This window comes from Spea bombifrons, chromosome 10 (genome assembly GCF_027358695.1).
Source record: "Spea bombifrons isolate aSpeBom1 chromosome 10, aSpeBom1.2.pri, whole genome shotgun sequence".
NCBI classification, from domain to species: Eukaryota; Metazoa; Chordata; class Amphibia; order Anura; family Pelobatidae; genus Spea; species Spea bombifrons.
Window position 1 is genome coordinate 36,500,009 of NC_071096.1, and position 20,139 is coordinate 36,520,147.

At 42.3% G+C, this 20,139-nt stretch overlaps 2 protein-coding genes across 2 annotated transcripts; both read left to right on the forward strand.

Annotated features, from left to right (window-relative positions):
* The first annotated feature begins 382 nt into the window (after positions 1 to 382).
* On the forward strand, positions 383 to 7,735 carry LOC128467900 (ankyrin and armadillo repeat-containing protein-like). Its single transcript, XM_053449643.1, has 11 exons — positions 383 to 436; positions 1,672 to 2,726; positions 3,044 to 3,222; positions 3,672 to 3,890; positions 4,262 to 4,399; positions 5,361 to 5,605; positions 5,790 to 5,946; positions 6,141 to 6,288; positions 6,704 to 6,823; positions 7,406 to 7,461; positions 7,557 to 7,735. Exons 2-11 carry the CDS (start codon positions 1,687 to 1,689, stop codon positions 7,664 to 7,666), a joined length of 2,412 nt encoding a protein of 803 aa, XP_053305618.1. The 5' UTR covers positions 383 to 436; positions 1,672 to 1,686; the 3' UTR covers positions 7,667 to 7,735.
* Positions 7,736 to 8,469: 734 nt separating this feature from the next.
* On the forward strand, positions 8,470 to 19,488 carry LOC128468037 (uncharacterized). The gene is made up of 27 exons (XM_053449808.1): positions 8,470 to 8,683; positions 9,043 to 9,247; positions 9,520 to 9,658; positions 9,748 to 9,881; positions 10,106 to 10,256; positions 10,362 to 10,475; positions 10,601 to 10,696; positions 10,856 to 10,996; positions 11,286 to 11,360; positions 11,695 to 11,857; positions 11,975 to 12,124; positions 12,420 to 12,492; positions 12,681 to 12,854; positions 13,659 to 13,761; positions 14,132 to 14,219; positions 14,871 to 15,075; positions 15,475 to 15,613; positions 15,737 to 15,870; positions 16,290 to 16,443; positions 16,545 to 16,658; positions 16,914 to 17,009; positions 17,264 to 17,404; positions 17,811 to 17,888; positions 18,163 to 18,310; positions 18,505 to 18,654; positions 19,039 to 19,111; positions 19,234 to 19,488. The coding sequence occupies exons 1-27, from the start codon at positions 8,611 to 8,613 to the stop codon at positions 19,412 to 19,414; spliced, it is 3,492 nt and encodes a 1,163-aa protein (XP_053305783.1). The 5' UTR covers positions 8,470 to 8,610; the 3' UTR covers positions 19,415 to 19,488.
* Positions 19,489 to 20,139: the final 651 nt, after the last annotated feature.

The window sequence follows — 20,139 nt, forward strand, 5'->3', positions numbered from 1 at the left end:
TGTGGATTGATTCATGTTGGAACCTTCAAGCGTCACTTACGGCGTAATTGGGCCGCGGTGCGAGGTTATTGGGTTTTGATTGTAATTCAGTCCATTGACCTTTTTTTTTACATTGTTTTCCTAGTTTGTACCGTGAGAGAGAGACCATCAGGACTTGGATCTTCAAAGTGTCCACCAGAGCAGAGATCCTGGAGCAGCTCCGTCGGTGCCATGGGAGCAGAACGTTACAAACTGCCTACACATGGGCGAGTTGCTAAGGGCTGTGGCAATCACTCACTCGATAAGCCCTTGACACACACTCCAGACACTATTACCCCGTCCAGCCCAGTAATACCCTCCCTCTTACCTCTGCTGTGTTTTATTCCATCAGAGTACTCCATGAGATGGACCGAGCTCCTCACACCTCTACCACCTCTTTGTTTAACCTCACAATCAGGTCAGAAGTACCTTTTAATCGCATATTATATACAGCCGCGTCTTCTTATAAAGTTTGAAGGTTCGATTTTATTTTTTTAATTCGCGTTTTTGGCCGACGTAATCTTTGCGCTCGCGACACAATGGGCTTTTATCCGAGGCAGCCGCATAAAGCCCACCTGCATCGCTTAGCACATCATTATCACCGGGAACAAATATTTCAATGCGTGACGTGGCTTTTTTTTTTTGTTTGTTTGGGTTTTTGTTGGTTTTTTTGCTCGATTCAAGGTTATTTTGTTTGATTTCGCTTTGGAGAAGAAAGGAATGAATCCGCAGCTCTGTATGATGCACGGCACATGGACTGCGCATGTGACATCGTGTATCACCGCGGTTCACAATGTATCTGTTTCATTCCTAAAATCAAGGGTAGAAACCTCTACAAGTCGCATGGGTCAGATTATTACTTAATGTGGGTGTTTGCAGCTGAATTTTAAGATTGATAGACATTATTATTTGCTGAGGCTTTTAATTGCCCCCTTTCCAGGGGGTAAGTATTGCGTTACCCACGTGGTTTCTTTTGGGGCGTGAGTAATATAATCGCCCGCTGGTTAAAGTCCTTTAACACCGTTCATTGGTTTCATTTCTTTTTCTTTAGTTTAATTAACGTTTCGGTTACGAGACAATGCTTTCTTTTATTCTTCCGGTTGAATTCTAGGTAGTCAATGCCATTGGAACTTAAAGGGTTAATTCATAGCTGTATGTGTTTTTTTTTCAGCTCATCAATGAAGTTTTATTAACGTATATATCCCTTTTAGAACGCAGACATGCGGAGGGCTAACTCTCATTACGTTTAGACCAGCCGAGGATAATGGGAGTTGTATTTTGCTAAATGGGCAGCGTGCAAATATATCGCTGATATATCAGGATCTTACTAGTCATTAAAGCTCATTATTGCACACGTGACACGTTAAATCGTTAGGATATTGTTTAGATTTAGTACATTTCGATGTTCCTGTTGATACATTTAAATGGCCAGGATTCTGTTTAGCTAATATTACTATGTTCTTCAATGATGGTCAATAGTCTGGGGGTCAGACAAGGTCATGGCCAAACTGGTGACTGGCCATGCCTGGCTGTGAGCCATATGCTCCTGTAGCCCGCGGCCGGGCATTTCCAGCCTTTGACCAGTGTGCCAGATGGCCAGTTGGGTCTGGATAAGGTCACAAACCACGCAATGATGTGTATACATTTCCACAGAGACGTATAGCCATTATGGAGGACTTAAGCGATCATGGCTGGACTCCCATACATCACGCAGCCTACAGGAACCATCTGTCTCTGGTGGAAAGACTCGTTGAGACCACAGGGCCAGAGATACTCGAGGCCGTGAGCGACGACAGCTTCCAAAACACCCCCGTGTTACTGGCAGCTTTAAGCGGGAGCCAAAGAATGGTTACATTGCTGGTCAATTTTGGTGCAGATGTTACATTTGTCAATAGGCAGAACCAAGGGGTGGTAGAGATCTGCGCCCTTCGTGGACACTTTAGCCTCCTAGGATATTTTCTCAACCTCCGTAATCCCAAACTGAACGTCTGCAGAAGACTCATCGCCCTGCTAGGGTCTGACAAAGACAACGAGATCCTCGGCTGTTGCTCTGCCGTTTTCGAGATGACAAGTCGCGTAGACGACTCCGAGATGGACACCTTTGTGGCCGAGGGCTTGGTGTCTGGGTTGATCAATGTTCTTAAGAATAACTTCTCAGATGATGTTAGAAAAGTAGCCTTAAACTTGTTAAAGAGTACCCTGAGGTGCAAAGAAGCAAAGAGACAGATACTGGAGAACGAGGGTCCCAGAATACTAGTGTCTCTGATGGGAACGAGATCAAGTCAACTTCTGCCCGTCTTGATGGACTTCATCGGTGAACTGGCCTCGGAGAAAGAGTTTACAGAAGCATATTCTGCGAATATTATCCCGGCTTTAACGCAAGTCATTTCTAACACTGATCATGGGAACAAAGAAGAAGTTTTATTGCCTGTTTTAAAGATTTTAGGTTTGCTGGCCGTGGGCTCGCCGGTCTATAAGGAAGCACTCGGGAGGCAGGCGGGTCTTCTCCTGCACTTGGTGCAACTTTTTGGGGAGTGTCAATCAAAAGCCTTGCTGGTGGCGTGGAGCGACGCCGTGGGATGCGTCTCCGCCGAGAATCGGAACAATCAGGACACGTTGATTGGGGAAAACGTGGGATTTTACCTTCATCAGATGTTGAAGTCAAAATATAAGGACGTGCAGACGTCTGCAGCGAGGTCCGTGTGCAGGTAAGACGCGGCGTGATGTTTGTAGGGCTGACGTGTTGCCTGTCATTATGGTTTGGTTTTATCCGTATTTATCGCTGAAATTATACAAACTTTGTCATCAGGATGAAAAAAAATGGAATTTTTTTTGTATCTGTAAGGAGATGAATAATGTCTCTTTGTTTGAAGGACAAAACGAACTCTAACGTGTTCTGAAGCCTCCTGGCAGAGAAGGACTGAGGAAAAACAAACGTCTTCGAGAATAATTATCATTTTCTTAGAAAAAGCTGGGGAAATGTGTAATTTTCATAAAAAGGGATGCATGCTGTGCTGTTTTCTAGGCTCGTGGAAGGCAATTTGGAGGCGCAGAAGGCTATGATGGAGTCTGGCATCGCTATTCCTCTGATACAACTGCTGAAAAGGAGCCGGTCTCAGCATGCGCAGGAGGATGTCGCCCAGACTCTGTGGGCTTTGGCCGACGCCGACGCCGAAACGCAGAGATCGATGGCGGCCAAGATAGGTTTGGATAATTCTTCTGCTTAGAACCCGGGATTTTTGTCGCCCGACAAACTTCGGCCAACGTTTTCATTTTCGTAAATCCCATTCGTCAGTCCAGGTTGCCGCGGAAACAAGAAATAAATGAAAATGACATTGAGTTAAGATAGCGCCTTTCTCCTCCTCTTGTAGTGTAGTTCAAATGGCGGCCGCGGCGACTAACTAGGACTTCCGTGTTGCGTGCGTTTGTTTTCTTTTGACCAATGATACGTTGGTTCGCTATACGGCAAATTCGGCAAAAAGTTCTCCATTATGAAAGGTAGATTGGAGTCCTCGTTATCTTACTCTTAAAGCGTGAATCGTTTTATCGTGTTTACCAGCGTTAAGTGGTTGCATTGTCCAAGGAGTGGACCCAGTAATGCATGAAGCGTTCAGGACGGATCCCGCTAATACGTACCATGTGGTGTCTTCTAGGGGTAAGTTTGCTGGTTGAGTTTCTCTCATCTCCGTCTTATAAGCTCAACCTGATTGGAGCGAAAGGGATCGGCGTCCTTGCGCAAGGGCCATATGACGTGAAGAATTCAGTGGCGTCGGAGAACGGCGCGCATCACCTGCTACGTCTCCTGAGATCTCCCCGGGAGAACGTGGTGCTCGGTGCTGTACGAGCCCTGCGTCATATCTGCCTCGGCGTAGGTATGTACCAAACCGATTTCACCGACGCAGACTATTGTAAAGGGATAAAATGCAAAAAAAAACCAAAAAAACAAATGATTAGCCATTGTACATCGCTATGGAATATGATGGTGCTATATAAAGCAATAAATATTAATAATAACGATTACCTTAACATAGGTGACATATTAAAACACGCTTATCTGTTTAACATAGTAACAATGTATCACCAGAAATAAAACCGTGGATGTGTCGCATTCTACGGCAAAAATGTTACATTCTGAGGATTTTTGACGTTACGTTTTGATTACATTTATTTACTATGATTTGTATTATTTGTGAGATATTCGTTTGGAGGCTCTAGTGAAAGCCGTATATATCTTATGTTTTAGGTTACGTTCCTAACAGCAGAAACCAGACAGCGGTCGCCAACTCTAAAGGACTGAAGATCTTGGTTGGGCTGATGGTTCGTTCTCCATCGCGATATATCCGGGTGGAGGCAGCTCTTGCGATGGCGGCATCGGTGCTGGGTAAGTTTCCACGCAGAGGACAAAAGACGCTGTTATCTCTTGTTAGTAGCCAACCTTAGAATAAACTTTAGAAGAAACCGGCTTCAAATATAATGTAACTTGTACCCAACTGTGTTTCCAGTTCTGTCCCTAAACTCAGACTTTTCCGAAAGGGTTAAAAACTCCATTCTGCAAACCCGGCACAACGGCGACTCCTGTCCCTTTTCAGCCCTGACAATAGAACGGTGGTTATTTCAGTCAAATATTTACGTTGCGATATTATTCCGCCGGGTTTGTTTTGACCGGCATCGCCGCGTCGCGTGAAGGCGTAAAAAAAAAGGCTAGTTAATGTTTTACCTGGGTTTGCGGCAGACGAGATTAATCTCTTATTTTGTGTTTTTGGACGTGTGCACACATGCCTCGGTATTGTTTTGGAAACTGTCGTGTGATCTGCTCGCCGGTCGACAACGATACTATAAAAGGACGACACAACAGACACAACGAGGAAAATATATTTTTATAAAATATATGACAAATGCAATAAAATAAATAAATGCAGAATAAGAAACCTAGTATCCCAAGCGTCGTTTATTATTTAAATTAATTTTATTCTTTTGGGTTTAAAATGTACTAATTTACTCATTTATATTTTGCTTGCATTCGGTGGTAAAACGTTATTAATTAATTATTAATTAATTAATTAAAAACTTAAATTAAAAAAAGTAAATCCTGACTTGTAGTCATAGGAGGCATTAATAGTGATCGGTAATAGTCGTAGTGATATTATATTATTATTTGTTGTTTATGTTTATAGCACATACGTTATCGTTATTAATCACGCATATTGTTACACTAATATTATTACGAATACTTGAAAGGTAACCATGGAAGAGCCGTGTGACTTCTCTTACGATACAGAAGACGTTTGGATACTTTGATGCGTTGTAATGTTGTATATGTCTCTATGTGTTGCTTCTCACAGGTCACCCTAAGAACCTTGATGTACTTGTGAAGATTCCGGGGTTCAGTTATAGACACGTTATCCAGCTGCTCCGCTCCCCAGACGAAGAGGTCCGCGTCCTCGCCGGAGCTGCCTTAGCAACGTTTGCCTTCAACAGCAGAAGCCAACAGAGGGAGATCGCGCAGAGCGGAGGGGTCCACTGGGGCGACTTCGAACCTTTCCTCCACTCGACCAATTGGAGTTACAGAGCTCACGCTGCTTTCCAGGTAAAGAAGAAACAAATAACATGTATTGGAACGCCACCTGGTGCCAGTTGGCAGGTACTTACAGATCCAAAGATCATGAGTGAGCGTTGGGATGAGTATGTTTGACCACAACAAGGTGGTCTTTGATTCTCAAGAAGAGACTGTGGATGAGGCAGTAACTTTAAAGCTCTTTTCCGCCGTACAGGTCGTCGTTCTGGCGAGAATTATTCCAGACGTGGACCCTGCGTATACCAGCGCCGCTGGAATTCAGATGCTGGTCTGTCTGTTGGAGGGTTCATCTTCCGGTGATGTTGTCGCTTTGGCTGCAGACTGCGTGGCCCGACTATCTCATACCCGAGCAGGTAACGCGGACCAGTACTGTTTAGGTGTTTGCATTGAATTGAAAGTTTAATTCAACATTCTGTTGTTTTTATATCTATACAAATCTCCCTGATGAGTGAGCTGCATCTACTACACGTGGGAGAGGACCTCGTGATCTTCAGCCACTATCGGTCGTAATGCAATAAACACTTATTCCCGCGTCTCTTTCTCTTAGGGGTTCCAGCAGCCATGGTCTCCATAGATGTTGTCAGGATGCTGTGTCAACATTTGAAGAGTCCCTCGGACCAGGTTAAGGGATCGGCGGCTATTGCCTTGAGTTTCTTGAGCTTCAATCACACGGCGGAAAGGCAGCTTTTAAAGAGGTAATATATCCCCCAGTAACGACGAGAAGCTGTAGTCTCCCTACTATGTTAAAGACATCTCCATTGTCCGAATATCAAGATGAGAAGGAGATGTTTCTTGAAACCGGTGAGCTCAATATCTCAGAACTTTACTTGGTCAACTGATGTCACCTTTTATAATGAAGATACCCTGGAACGCATTTACAAATTATGTTATGAGTCCTTATAATCCAACAAAAGAGTATGGCGGGGCGTTTAAAGAACACAAGCTTGTGTGAGAAGGCATTTAGTCTTGCCCGTAACATTTCCACCTCCATGTTGCAGTGTGGTCCAACATCTTCATAAGGAGGTCCATGTAATTGTTGGGGATTGCTTATAAGGCCAAATACGATTATTGTAACATTGTTTCGTGTCACGTGTCCGGTTTTGATGACAGATGCAGAGAAGATCCACATCTCATGAAGGTTTTAATTTACTACAACAAAAAACAGAAATGGTCTTCAAATTTTCTTCAGAGGTGGAACCACATCAGGGAGCTAAACGTGCCTGAAACCAGGTTAATATTAAATTAATACATCGCGTGAGTGAGTAGGCTGTAATTTAATCTTATTATACATCATAGATATACAGTATATATATATATATATACTGTATACACACAATATTGTACATATAATACAAGATGTGCTTTATAAAATTAGACCTACTGAGGGTTCTGCGTGTTGGTTGAGTTTGTTGACCATCAAGCTGATTTTCTAGACGGGTTTCCACTATTCTGGATTTTTACTGAAAAATGATTCTATAACAATACATCTACATCTCCCATAATGCTCTTTCAGCTAAGGGGCTGGCTGAGGAGTATGGGAGATGTAGTCCTGCAGCAGCTGGAGGGCCGCAGGTTGGACGCCCCTGCATTAGACCAAGGATCCAAGGAGCGGTGGCTCCTCAAGAACCTTCTGCTCGGTTGGGCTTTGGAGAACATTTGTTACATTAATAAACTGTATACCCAACAAGGGGGTTTTAATATAATATTGGCCCACTATAAAGTCACTCCGTCCGGCTGTCTGCCTATTTATTAGCACAGAAATAATTGCCCGGCCCCACTGATAACACACTGAGAGTGTCCATCTCCCCATAGGAGCAGAAAAAAGTCGTCTTCCATCCACGTCATGTCCAAGTGCAAGAGCCACGTTGGTAACGTAGCATTCGTCCTTTTTTTTTCCTTTGCAGTAACGTTGTTTATGAGTCTATTGGGTCCTTGATTACAATTCTTTCTGTTTGCCTTCCAGAATGCCATTTTGCCCCATATCCACCCGAAAGTTCCATGTCTAACTGCGACCGGTTACAAAATTCAAGGAAAGAGTCTGCAGTCAGCGGGACATTTGATATCGTTGCGTAGCTCTGTCCTTCATCCGCTCTTGTTTTGTAACAGTTTGTGAATAAATTGTTCCTGATATGCTGGCGCCTCTTTCTATCTCTCGTTTGAACGTTTCTGTTTGTGTGTGTGTTACATCGTATAGAGGAAGGCATTGAAGTGCGTTTCCGCCTTCTCTACAGAATGTTACAATAACCGCTACATATGCGTTAGAATTCCATCTGGCCTACATGGCTCATTTGCATGTTTTTGCCCCATTGGCTCTGGGAGCATTAGAGGGAGGAGTTAGGAGACAAAGTGCTGAGTTGCGATAATTAGTAATGCAGGTTTTAGCCCTAATATTAGTTTTTAGCAATAAATAGTGTTAATATGCCTGGGTTCACCGTTATGCCGGATCTCCTTTCCAACAAATACTATGCCGTTTAGAACCAGGTGAATGTTGTCTGGATACCAGGAGGGAAGATGATTTGGAGGTCCGGACTTGCGGGAAATGATTCAGAACCAACCCCCCGTGTATAGACCGCTACCTCTGAGAGGTCCAATGAACCCACCTTTAATTACCTTTAAATATTTCCCCCTATGCCCATCATGGCCCCCTTTCCACTGTGCAAGGGCCACTCTTATTACCACATCAGATAGAATGACTGCCAAACTGAGCTGGACGCTTTCCCAGTTATTTAATCTTTGGACTTTACTTTCGGATTCGCGGGCCAACTATTGCGTGCGGTCATTCCAGTTCACAGGACGGGGCTGGATCGGTTCAGCTGACTCCCATCACGATATAAAGACTGGCACCTACACCCAACACGGCTGTTCCACGGGGAGAGAGGGCATGCAACTTGGCCACCGACTGCTGGGTCGCTGTGATTGATTACGCACCCTTACTCTATTTATTTCATCACGTCGTAAAGTGATTTGTCTTTTAAACGTAGTTTAGAAATAGTAACTGTTTCTTCTAGGTCTTACAGATGGGATCCATGTTCCCAATATTTCTCCTGTGCTGCGTGGCCCTGGTGGCCGGAGGACAAGCTGAAGACCCAGGTGAGACACTGAGCTGATTCTGAAGGCGTTTTCTTTGTTGCTTTTGTGCCATTTATGTCGTTGGTAACAAATGTTTCCGAACCGACCGCGAGAAACCCTCGGAAATAAAGAATTCTTACTGTAATCTGTTTCTCTTTAATCAAGGCACGATCAGTTATAAACAAGGGGGCAATCTAGTGCAGAGATTGTTTCTCAATTGGACCAATCAGAAGGAAGATTCTAATGGTTTCCATGGTGATTGCTCCATGTTAGAACTCTTTCCCAGTATTGCTCATCCTGATTGGCCCAGTATGCTTTCAAAGTGAACGTTTTCTTTTATGTTTCTGTATTGATGTGACTTGTGCTTCCAACGTTCTCAGGGCACGAAGACTCCAGACCTTTGTTGGCGATACAATATGGGAAGCTCCTGGGTAAAGCGGTGACGGTGAAAGGGACGGAGCGCAGAGTGCACACGTTTTTGGGGATCCCCTTTGCGAAGCCCCCCGTCGGAAAGTTAAGATTTGCCCTTCCGCAGCGTCCAGAACCTTGGAGCTCCATCAGAGACGCATCGCAAGTTCCACCGGTGTAGGTTCCACACGATCCCCCTTCCTCTTTTCTATTTACAGCGCTACGTCATATGATGGTGCTACATATAGAACAGTAAATAATGATAATATTTCACATGAATTAAATGTAATTGATGTAACACCAGAATAAAGGCAAATTCACTATTTCTTGCAGTTGATGGTTTTCGGGTGAAGCTCAAGTTTTTGCTGATGAGTTTCTACCCGATTTTAGCTGAAAATGATCCTTCTATGCGTTGGCAAAGTGTATAAATAAATGATTTTTCTCGACAGGTGCTTGCAAAGCTTGGCATGGCTGGAGCAGTCCGCAGAACAGTTAAATATGGAGATTCCCAGACCGCGAAACGAGGAGGACTGCTTAATACTTAATATTTTCACCCCGGCAGATCGAGGGGAGAATGCCCAGCTATCTGTGAGTAATAAAGTAACATGGGGGGGGATTGGTTAGCCAATTATTTATTCCCATGTCAGAAATCATTTTCAATCTCTTGTGTTTTTAAGGTTATGGTGTTCATACACGGAGGGGGTCTTATGGTGGGGGGAGCGTCCATGCTTGACGGATCTGCTTTAAGCGCCTATGAAAATCTAGTCGTTGTATCCGTTCAGTACCGGCTGGGATTCTTGGGATTCCTAAGGTAAATCGCCTTATTAACTCTTGAAATACATCCATATTCAAAGAATCAATTGATTGTGTCGATCAGTTCTGATGGCTGAATTATTTCGATTATTTATTGCTAATCAGCAGCTAATATGACCAAACAGCTTTTTTTTGCCTCTATTAATATAGCGATAATTCAGCTTTATTACAGCGTTTAGACTAATAGTGAGGTTCTCTTTCTCATTTATTGTGCCTCGGTAGTGGAGATAGTAAAGCACCTGGAAATTTGGGGTTATTGGATCAAGTGGCAGCTCTTCAGTGGGTCCAGGAAAACATTAAGGATTTCGGAGGCGACCCCCGGTCTGTCACTATATTCGGGGAATCGGCAGGAGGATTTAGCGTGGCCGCTCACGTACGTTCAGCCTGAACCCTTCTGGTTTATCCATCACTTTGCGCTCTGAAATGACTTACAGTATGTTATTGATCCCCTTTCCCTCTATGTCTAATATATCTCCAGATATTATCTCCGTTATCCAAAGGCTTGTTCCATAGAGCCATAGCTGAGAGTGGAACAGCAATTCTCCCGGGGCTGATGATCACGGATTCTAGAACGCAGGAGAGCTTTAAAAAAGTAATTCATTTTTTTATATAATAATAATTATTAATAATTTTATATGTTTTATATAAACCTTTGGAGGATCTGGGATCTCTGATGGTTCCACGTTTAACGCAAGTCTTTCTCATTTTGGCTTTTAGAGTGTTGCAGACTTATCGGGCTGCGACCCGGCTGAATTGGTGGACTGTTTGAAGGCCAAAACCAAAGAGGAGCTCTTGGGAATCTATAATACTATGGTACAATACACAAGTTCTTCCTCTTTTATTTAAAATGATCCTGAACATTAGAGATTGAAGTTCTTAGACCTGGTGGTCCCCTTCCCACTGGTGATCAGAAGTAAGTAAGTCTCCATCTTTTTGAGGATCTAGTTACTTTGTAACTCATTGCCTACACAGAAATTCCAACCTATGCCTGGTTGTGTGGACGGAGAGTTTCTTCTCAAACCGCCTGAAGAAATTTTAGTGAATAAAGAGGTCAACCGCGTACCGTTAATGATTGGGGTCACCGATCAAGAGTTTGGCTGGCTCCTTCCAAATGTAAGGAACCTTATTTCTTTTTTAGGACCTAATGATTGTGAAAAAGCACCAACGCCTCTTGTTTGTGCAAACTTCAAGGTAACCTGTTTTGGCGTGAAACCATTAAAAAGATTCTATGAGCGTTGATAAACTTCCAAGAGTTGGTATTTCATGACTTTTTTTTTGGTGATGGAATTAGGTGATTTGTTCCAGAAATAGTTACAGATGAAATATACTCTTCATAGTAATACGTCTTCATAAAGCTGAACATAATTAACTTATTATTATCGTATTTTTCTTCTCTCACCAGCTCTTCAATCTTGTGGAATTATCAGGAATAATCGACAAACAATCTGCTTTATCAGCTCTTCGCAATCCACCATTGGTAAGATTTTTGTGTTTACGTTAAGTGTATTGATAGGCGAGATGGAAGAGCATGGGTTTACTCTCTACACGGCAAATTTCCCAAAGTATGTTGAGTTTGTATTTGGTGTGATTATATTCTACGTGTTACAAGCTCAAGATAGGTGTAACCCAGACTTACACATAGCGTCCCGGGGCTGTATGTGGTCTCTGACCGTGCCAAGTAGAGGGATTTTTAATATAGGCAAACAGTGGCCAACGCAGACATTTGGGTGTGGGGTGTTACAATTTGTAGAGCCTCAAACTGTCACGTTTGTAAGGTTCCTCTGAAAAGAAACACATTTGTTATGTTTCAGTCGTTAATCTTGCATGAAACCCACCCTGACGCCATTCCTGCCATCTTTGAGGAATACATCGGAGACATGAGGGATCCTTCCGAAATTCGCTCTCGGTTCCAGGATTTATGCGGCGACGTTATGTTCGTCATCCCGGCTCTCAAGACGGCCAAGTATCACCGAGGTACGCGAGTTCCAGAACCCTTAGACTAGCATAACCATTTGCAGACAGGACTACCTGTGACCTTAAGGAGATGCGCGGGCCGAGTTTTACAGAATGTCTGTTTTTTTATGTTGCCAGATTCCGGACTTCCTGTTTACTTTTATGAATTCCAACGCCGGCCTTCAATGTTCAACAGTTCAAAGCCGGGTTATGTTAAAGCCGATCACACCGATGAGCTTTTTTTCGTCATGGGTGGACCATTCATTAACGCTACTAGCCTTTTCAACGGTGCGCCATTTTGATTGCTTTTTCAGTCTATCATCTGTACAGGCAAATGGAATTATTCTTCCAAAAGGCAACAAGGAAGACAAAGTGTCTTGGTCTGGAGGTTACCAGAGGGAGAACGTTGGGTATATTTATCTTCAGAAGCAAAAACGTATAATAATGCAGCGTCTGGCTTGTTTGGGTGGACCGGGTGAACCTCACACCACCCTCCCAATGTATATCCTTATCCTTCCAATGTCTACAAGTGATTTTAACTCTCGATTACATTATTAGTGATTATTTATATGTTATCCCCAAGGTTATGCCACCGAGGAAGAGGAAATCCTAAGCAGAACAGTCATGAACTATTGGGCCAACTTTGCTCGGAGCGGGTAAGACACCAACCGACCCAATCTTGATGGAGACTGTGTCCATGGTAACATTTTCTTGGGACGGGAAGTGTTTTGATTTAAAGTCACCAAGACCTCGAGTAAATTACTTAATTATTATTTTCCAAGTAAAATCACGTCAGCGTTATGTCACCCGATGGTAAATATGATGTCAATCTTGCCTTCCTCAGCGATCCTAACGGACCGGATGTAGCCGATTGGCCAGAATTCCGCGAAGATGAAAACTATCTGCAGATTAATCTGGAACAAAAAGCAGCAAAGGGGCTGAAACAAGGAAAATTTGAATTCTTTACCAAGATTCTTCCTGAGAAAACCCAAAAAATGCGGGAAAAAGCCGAGCTGTAGCCCCGCTAGAATTTTTTTTATGGCGTGATGGACTTTTCTGGATGACAAAACAGAAATTCAGTATTAAAGTTTATTGATCAAATTCAATTATGGTTTGTTTTTTTGCAGGGTTTGTCTTTTTACCCCGAATTAAAATAATCGTTAAAAAATTGGCCTACTTTTGTTAATTTATTCGTAAAAGTTTTACCTGGTGAAGGGAATTTTTGTGACTCCAAACGTTTATCTTTTCTCCTAGTGAATAATTCTTGTTGGTGGTGAAGACTAGGAGCTAAAGAGTTAAGACCTTCAGGTTTCTTTAAGGTTTCTTTGGCCTTCCTCTTGTAACGAGGATATATTTCATATATAATAATAATAATAATAATAATTTATAGGTAATTGTGAGCATTTTTAAATATTTTTTTTTTTTTTTAATACAGTTTTTAATTTTATTTTTTTTTATGACTAAAACGTATGACATTCAACAGGTACAAAAACATTTCACCAAGTTTGGATTGTATTTCTTTCCTAAAATTCCTGAACTATTATGTCTGCTAGAATTGATCCAAGATTTCAAGTAGATTCCTTCTTTCTAGATAAATGTTTACTTAAAAAAAAAATAAAAAATATGAAAAATAAATCTTTTTATGTTAGATATATAATAATAATATAATATCTGATGCTGTCAGTATGGCATTGTCAGGTGGGGGCATCATCGGTTGCTAGAATAACATAAGCAGTGAAAAAGTGCACTGTTTCCTGAAAAGTGTTTTATTTAGAATTTTTAAATTTTTTACATTTGATTCATTCTCCCTCCCCGAATTCAGTCTACTCACCCGCCAACCTCACCTAACATCTTCCTGGCATGCAACTATTGTTGATATTGTTATTAATAGGAGATGTATTAATTTGTTTAGGGCGATATTGACAGTGAGATACATTGTCCGCTGGAAACTAAGTAACATCCACCCTTTGTATGAAGGAATTTCAGGCCAGGCTACGGTTCTCATGGCTGAACGCCAGTTTTGGGGGGGTGGCGAACATTTATAAAGGGAGGGACCGCATGCCATGGGGATTGTACTTTGTCCTCTTACAGTGATAAAGGCTTGGAACAGGAGCTGCCTATGCTTTCTGTTATTCACTAAAAAGGGGCATTTTGCCACCTTTGAGTCTGATGCTGGCCAAGAGTTGGGAAATCTTAAAGCCGGGCTTCCTGTTCTTGGGTCTGTTTTTTTGCGACATCCACCGTCGGAGGCGTATCAGGCAGCGACTCTTCCCTTTCTCCTTCGGGACCTGAAAGTCGGCCCGGTTTCTCACACAGATGGGGTTTCTGATCCAAATACTTCTCCTGTGCTGGGCGGCCGCCCAAGGAACCGCAGAGGATCCAGGTGAGATTTCTAAACCTCGGCAAAGCCCCTGCTCTGCCCGTCTCCGCCGAAAAAAAGAAATCCAAAAGATTGCGTAACGTCCGTGTCGGTTTTTTTTTGTTTTTTTAATGTTCATACTATTAACCTCTTGAGTGCCAATTCGCGTGAGGCTTTATCGTAATAGCAAACAAGCTTAAGATTCCTTGTTTATGTTTAAGTAGGGATTATAGCGTTGGCGGCGTTTTAGGGATAATGTTGAAATAAATGCCTTCAAATAATAGAAATGAATCTTATCCAGAGGTCTTTCTTAAGACAGCGTGTATTTTTTCCTTAGTCTGTTATTATAACCCTAAATCCTCCTTTAAGTTAAATAAATAGACCCAACTACCCGAGACCTAACCATAAAAATTAGCTAAATAATGTTTTTGTCTTAGTAAAGTGTAAAGGGTTAATTTGTGGCCCCTGGGTCACGAATCTCCTTGTACTTTGAGTTCTGTAGATAACGTGTTAGCCTTGATGTTATAAGCATGGGGCTGCTCCGATCGTAGGTGCCTCGTTATCTTTAATATCACCTCTTCTGCGAAATAATCATTTTTTGTTTGTTAGAACTTTTTATGGTCGCGATGTTACAGTTTTGGCTTCGACAAAACCTGCTCTGCTTTTTTCTTTAAGTGCAAGAAGATTCCAGGCCATTGTTGGATACAAATAATGGGAAACTCCTTGGTCGGACCATGTCCGTCATGGGCACGGAGCGTAGAGTCCACGCGTTTTTGGGGGTCCCCTTTGCCAAGCCCCCAGTTGGAGAGTTGAGGTTTGCGTCTCCACAGCCCCCAGAGCCTTGGAGCTCCATCAGGGATGCATCGAAACAGCCAGCCATGTAAGTTCCAAACAGGGCCGCTTGACGGTGTACGTAGCGAGCCAGCACCCAGCGGCGGATCGGGTGGGCACGGGGCGCTGACGGCCTGCGGCCCACTGGTCATTTGCGCCAGCTGTCCAGTCCGGGGTATGGCAGCATATTATATGTGAAAACCAGAAATAGGAGAACATTAACAAAGTAACCTGATGAGTTTCAAGACGAGTTCGCTGATTAAATTTAAGTGGTAAAAAAATGATTACCGCCATAAAAGGAGATTAAAGGAATCCATGTCAAAATCATGGATTTCGCCCCATATCGTTTTTTTGTCTGGTCTGAAACAAAGCCACTCAAGAGAGGGAAACAATAATGCAGCACTGTTGTTTTATTCACGGCTCTATCACGCCTTTTTCTACTTTCTAGCTGTTTGCAGCCCGCGACCTCTTTAGAAATGCTCAGCGACTTTTTCAAGCGAGAGATAATCATACCCCCCGTTTCCGAGGACTGCTTGCTCCTCAATCTCTTCACGCCAGCAGATCGCAGACAGGATTCAAAGCTGCCCGTAAGTGTTGATCAGGATGGGATGATGTCACAGCCTGATGTCATTAGTCATCATTGATCGTTCCTGCCCCAGCTCTTACATGTGTTTCATTCTTTTCTGATGAGTTCTTTTTTTCGGGGACAGGTTTTGGTGTTTATACACGGAGGAGGATTATCAATGGGAGGAGCATTCTTGTTTGATGGATCGGCTATCAGTGCTTATGAAGATGTAGTGATGGTAGCGATCCAGTACAGACTGGGAGTCCTAGGCTTCTTCAGGTAAACCGTCCATAAACTGGCTGACCTACACCCTGTTAGTATGTCTCGAGTTACCTTATCACACCATCAAAAGCCTCAAGCGAGCTGCGCTTACATTTAGTATTGAAATTAAAAGATACAAAGTTTCTTTGTCAGGGTTCCATCAAGTTCCATCCAACCTACTACTGTCTTACACCCATGTGTAAAGAGGATTCCATCGGATACACTTCCCAAACGTCTTAGTTTTAGATGAAACCGAGCTTCCCGGTAGAATGATGACTTCTTCTCGTTCCATTTATTATGGTAGACTATTAGGTTGGAAGTAGAACAGGCCAAGACGATGAAGTAGGCTCTCAACCAATATAATGCGCTTTACCAGTAACCACATTTAATGGAATAACTTATTTGCAACCTCTTCTCCCGTCTTTGCTGTTTCTCAGTACCGGGGACAAGGAGGCTCCTGGTAACTTTGGGTTATTGGACCAAGTGGCAGCTCTTCAGTGGGTCCAGGAAAACATTAAGGACTTTGGAGGCGACCCCCAGTCTGTCACTATATGCGGTGAATCGGCAGGGGCTTTGAGCGTGGCTGCCCTGGTAAGTTCCAACATTTTAAGTTTAATATATAATCCATAACCTCATCCCATCCTCCCGTCTTACACATTCTTCTCCGTATCGTGTCTATACGGTATTTTTAGGTCTTATCGCCCTTATCCAAGGGGTTATTCCACCGAGCCATAGCAGAGAGTGGGACGGCCATGCTGCCGGGACTTGTAGCCAACACACCTGAAGAGGTCCATTTTCTACGCAACGTACGTTCTGACTCTTCCTCAAAGGGAACAAACCATAGGTAGACCTAGAAGACTCCTACAGAGCTAGTTGGATCAACAATCATATAGATTAATATTGATATTGCATGAACAACAGGCGTCTGTGTTGAGAAATGAAAGGTTTCTAAGCAGGGCTTCCACTATAAATCCTGAATGCTTCACAGATGGAAATTCATTTATTTAGTTTTCATACAATGCATTTATTCGTATTAATTTATCTACGTATTTAACTTGCAGACCGTCGCCAACATATCGGGCTGTGATTCTGCCGTCGTCTTTAAGTGTTTGAAGGAGAAGACTGAAAACGAAATGATTGACCTGTTAAAAGCTCTGGTAAGAGAAGATGATCACCCCATACTACGTATACTACACAAATCATAAAAAGGTACTTAATTCTATTATTTAGTAATTAAATCCCTCCTTGAGATAACCTACCGTGGCTCTTGCGATATCCACAACCCAATGGAGTTTTATTACCTCTAGCAGCCACAATTAGAACACTAAAGAAGATAAAGAAAAGGAATATGATACAAAACATATGGAGGACCTATTTTCTTTTACAGTAACGTTCTTTTCTGTCCACACAGGAATTCGTACCCCTGCCCATGTGTGTAGATGGGGTGTTTCTTCCCAAACCCTCTGAAGAGATTTTGGCCAATAAAGAGAACAACAGAGTCCCTTTAATGATTGGAGTCTGCGAACAGGAATTTGGATGGGCCATTCCACTGGTACAAACACCCGCTTGCAATTAGTATTACTTTAGAATCTTGGAACATTCTAATGTAGCAGCTTCTTACTCATTCTGGAATGAATTCCTAATCAACTGTCACTGACCATAAGGTCTTACGATATTAAGTTCTAAAAACCCAATTGCTGCTGAAAAAAATGGGGGAAAAAATAGTAAATCTCTGAGCACCGAAAAGCTTAAAACCAACATTTGTCTTTATTATTCTTCTTTATTCATGGATTTTTTTAAATATTTGTTGAACGCATGAAAATGGACGGTTATAGGAGTATAATTTCCTCCTAAGTACATCATTCATGTTACGCATTTGCCGGCAGACCAATTTGGATCTTTGCCATTGCGTTTCCGGCATTGGTCCACATGATTGTTTGATCTTTTTTTTTTGGAAGGTCATGAATATTAGTGGGATAACAGAAGGTATGACCAAAGATACAGTAGAGGCAACGCTGCGTTTGGTTCCTTTCCTGGTAAGATTTAGACTTCTACTTGAAATAGCTGTTAAAAACGTGTTTTCTGAACACTCGGATATAATGACTCTGGGCTCTGTTTGCGGCATCGTTACAAAAGTTTCTCTCTCCCCGGAACTCCTTGGCCTTTGAATGTCTTTCTTGCTTCTCCATGAGTAATGTAGAACGAACTGTTCTTCTACAAAACCTAGAAAACGATGATCTTGTTCTTACAATGAGTCAACATTCTCTCGGTTTCTTATCATTTTTTTAATTGGAATCCTCGCTCTTACAGAGCCACACAACCCATTTTATTCCCTTGGCGATGGAGGAATACTTTGGTGACACGAGTGATCCAACCGAAATCCGAGATCGTTTCTTGGATCTGTGCGGAGATCTAGCGTTTGTTATACCTGCGCTCAAGACTGCCAAGTATCACCGAGGTATGAGGCAGTTCGCTTCTTATTATTTCTTGTAATAGCATTTTAAAATTCCACCCCAAAAGAGGTCCTATTAGAGTGTCCTACAGGAATTTGGATGAGAAAATGCTTGGTTTTTTTTAAAAAAAAATTTATTTTATTTTTTTTCTTTTTCTTTTTACTGTTTATGCTGCTCATGTCTGTATTTTTATTCCAAGATTCCGGCCTTCCTGTCTACTTCTATGAATTCCAGCACCGTCCTTCAGTTTTTAAGGATTTTAAACCAGATTATGTGAAAGCAGATCACGGAGATGAATTATTGTTTGTACTTGGATCTCCATTCTGGGCCGAGAATAATCTATTCAATGGCAAGTGACTCCTTATTGTTTATTTCAAGTTTTAGTTCCAAATGACTGGTTAATTTATGGAGTGATTGGATCTAGATACATCGGTGGGTCGGGGACAGGCAAGTTCTGGTCATAAAACTACAAGGCTCTTTAGCAATGGCTCATAAATGACTCAAACTGTTTGGAATTGCAAGGTCAGAGCATTCCGAAATACCATATCCCCCATGGAGGTTCCATCCTCACACTGCGACTCAATTAGTTTCTACCCATTGGAAACCAACTGAGGGTTCTGTGATGGCAACAACTGAAAGATCTAGACAGTCAACGACTAATACCGATGAAGTACTTTACAGTCTACAAAGCTATCGCTGAGACAGATTTCATTGCCGTCTGTTTCCTTTAAAGGTCAAGCCACCGATGAAGAAAAACACCTCAGTAGAACCGTCATGAAGTACTGGGCCAACTTTGTTCGAAATGGGTACGAAAAGTGTTCCATATTGAATTGTATATACCGTAGACTTGTATCCATTTTTCTCAGCTCAACCTTATTGGTTTTTCCCATCACTGGTGGGTTAATCTTCATGTTGATCTCAATTACAGAGACCCTAATGGACCGGGACTAACCAAATGGACAGAATATAGCAAGGACGAAAGTTATCTACAAATTAACTTGGAGCCGACGCCAGCTCAAAGGCTGAAAGACAATCGGCTACAGTTTTGGACCAAGACGTTTCCTGAGAAAATCCAAAAATTATCAGAGACTGACCATTCCGAACTGTAGATTGCGTAATTCTTAACTATGAATGTAACAGAACGGTAAGCTCATTTCCACTCCACATTAAAGTGAGAGCACAAGGTTTTCTCTTCGTTTTATTTAAGGGGATACCTGGACTGTATAAATGACACGGGAACTGTTCGATTGCAGATTCTGTTTATCAGACTGTTTCAGTTTCTTTGGGTTTATCTAGTAGACGTCATCTTAAGCCCTAAAGTCAAGAGACTTCAAAACATAACAAATGTAACGAGAATCATTGCTTACGATTCTCCACACCTCATTGAAATGGTCATTGGCCCTTTTTCTAAATTGTTTAATACTTGACCCACTTCTTGCCGGTATTTAGGATTTAAGGTCCAACGCTATGAAACCCCAGGGTTAACTCATCTGGTTAGTTGTAGGCCCCAGAACCGAAATTCTAGATTAGCTTTAGTTCTCCATATCTCTTTCCAGAAGAAAAAAAAGATGTAGCTCAAGCTGTTCTAGAGTTTAGTTCTTGAATTCTAGATCTCTTTAAGGCGTCGAACATCAATCTCCTTATTCCTGTAGTTTAGCGACATATAACCTGAAATGTTGTAGCAACAAGGTCATTACTAGTAAATGTAAAAATTGCCCCAGGGCCCCCCAACTTCACCATGCAACATGTCCCACAATGCCACCGTTGCCTGCAAACAGTTTGTGAGTGCCTCATTTGCCCCAAAAAGTTTGTGAGTGCCTCATTTGCCTGAAGT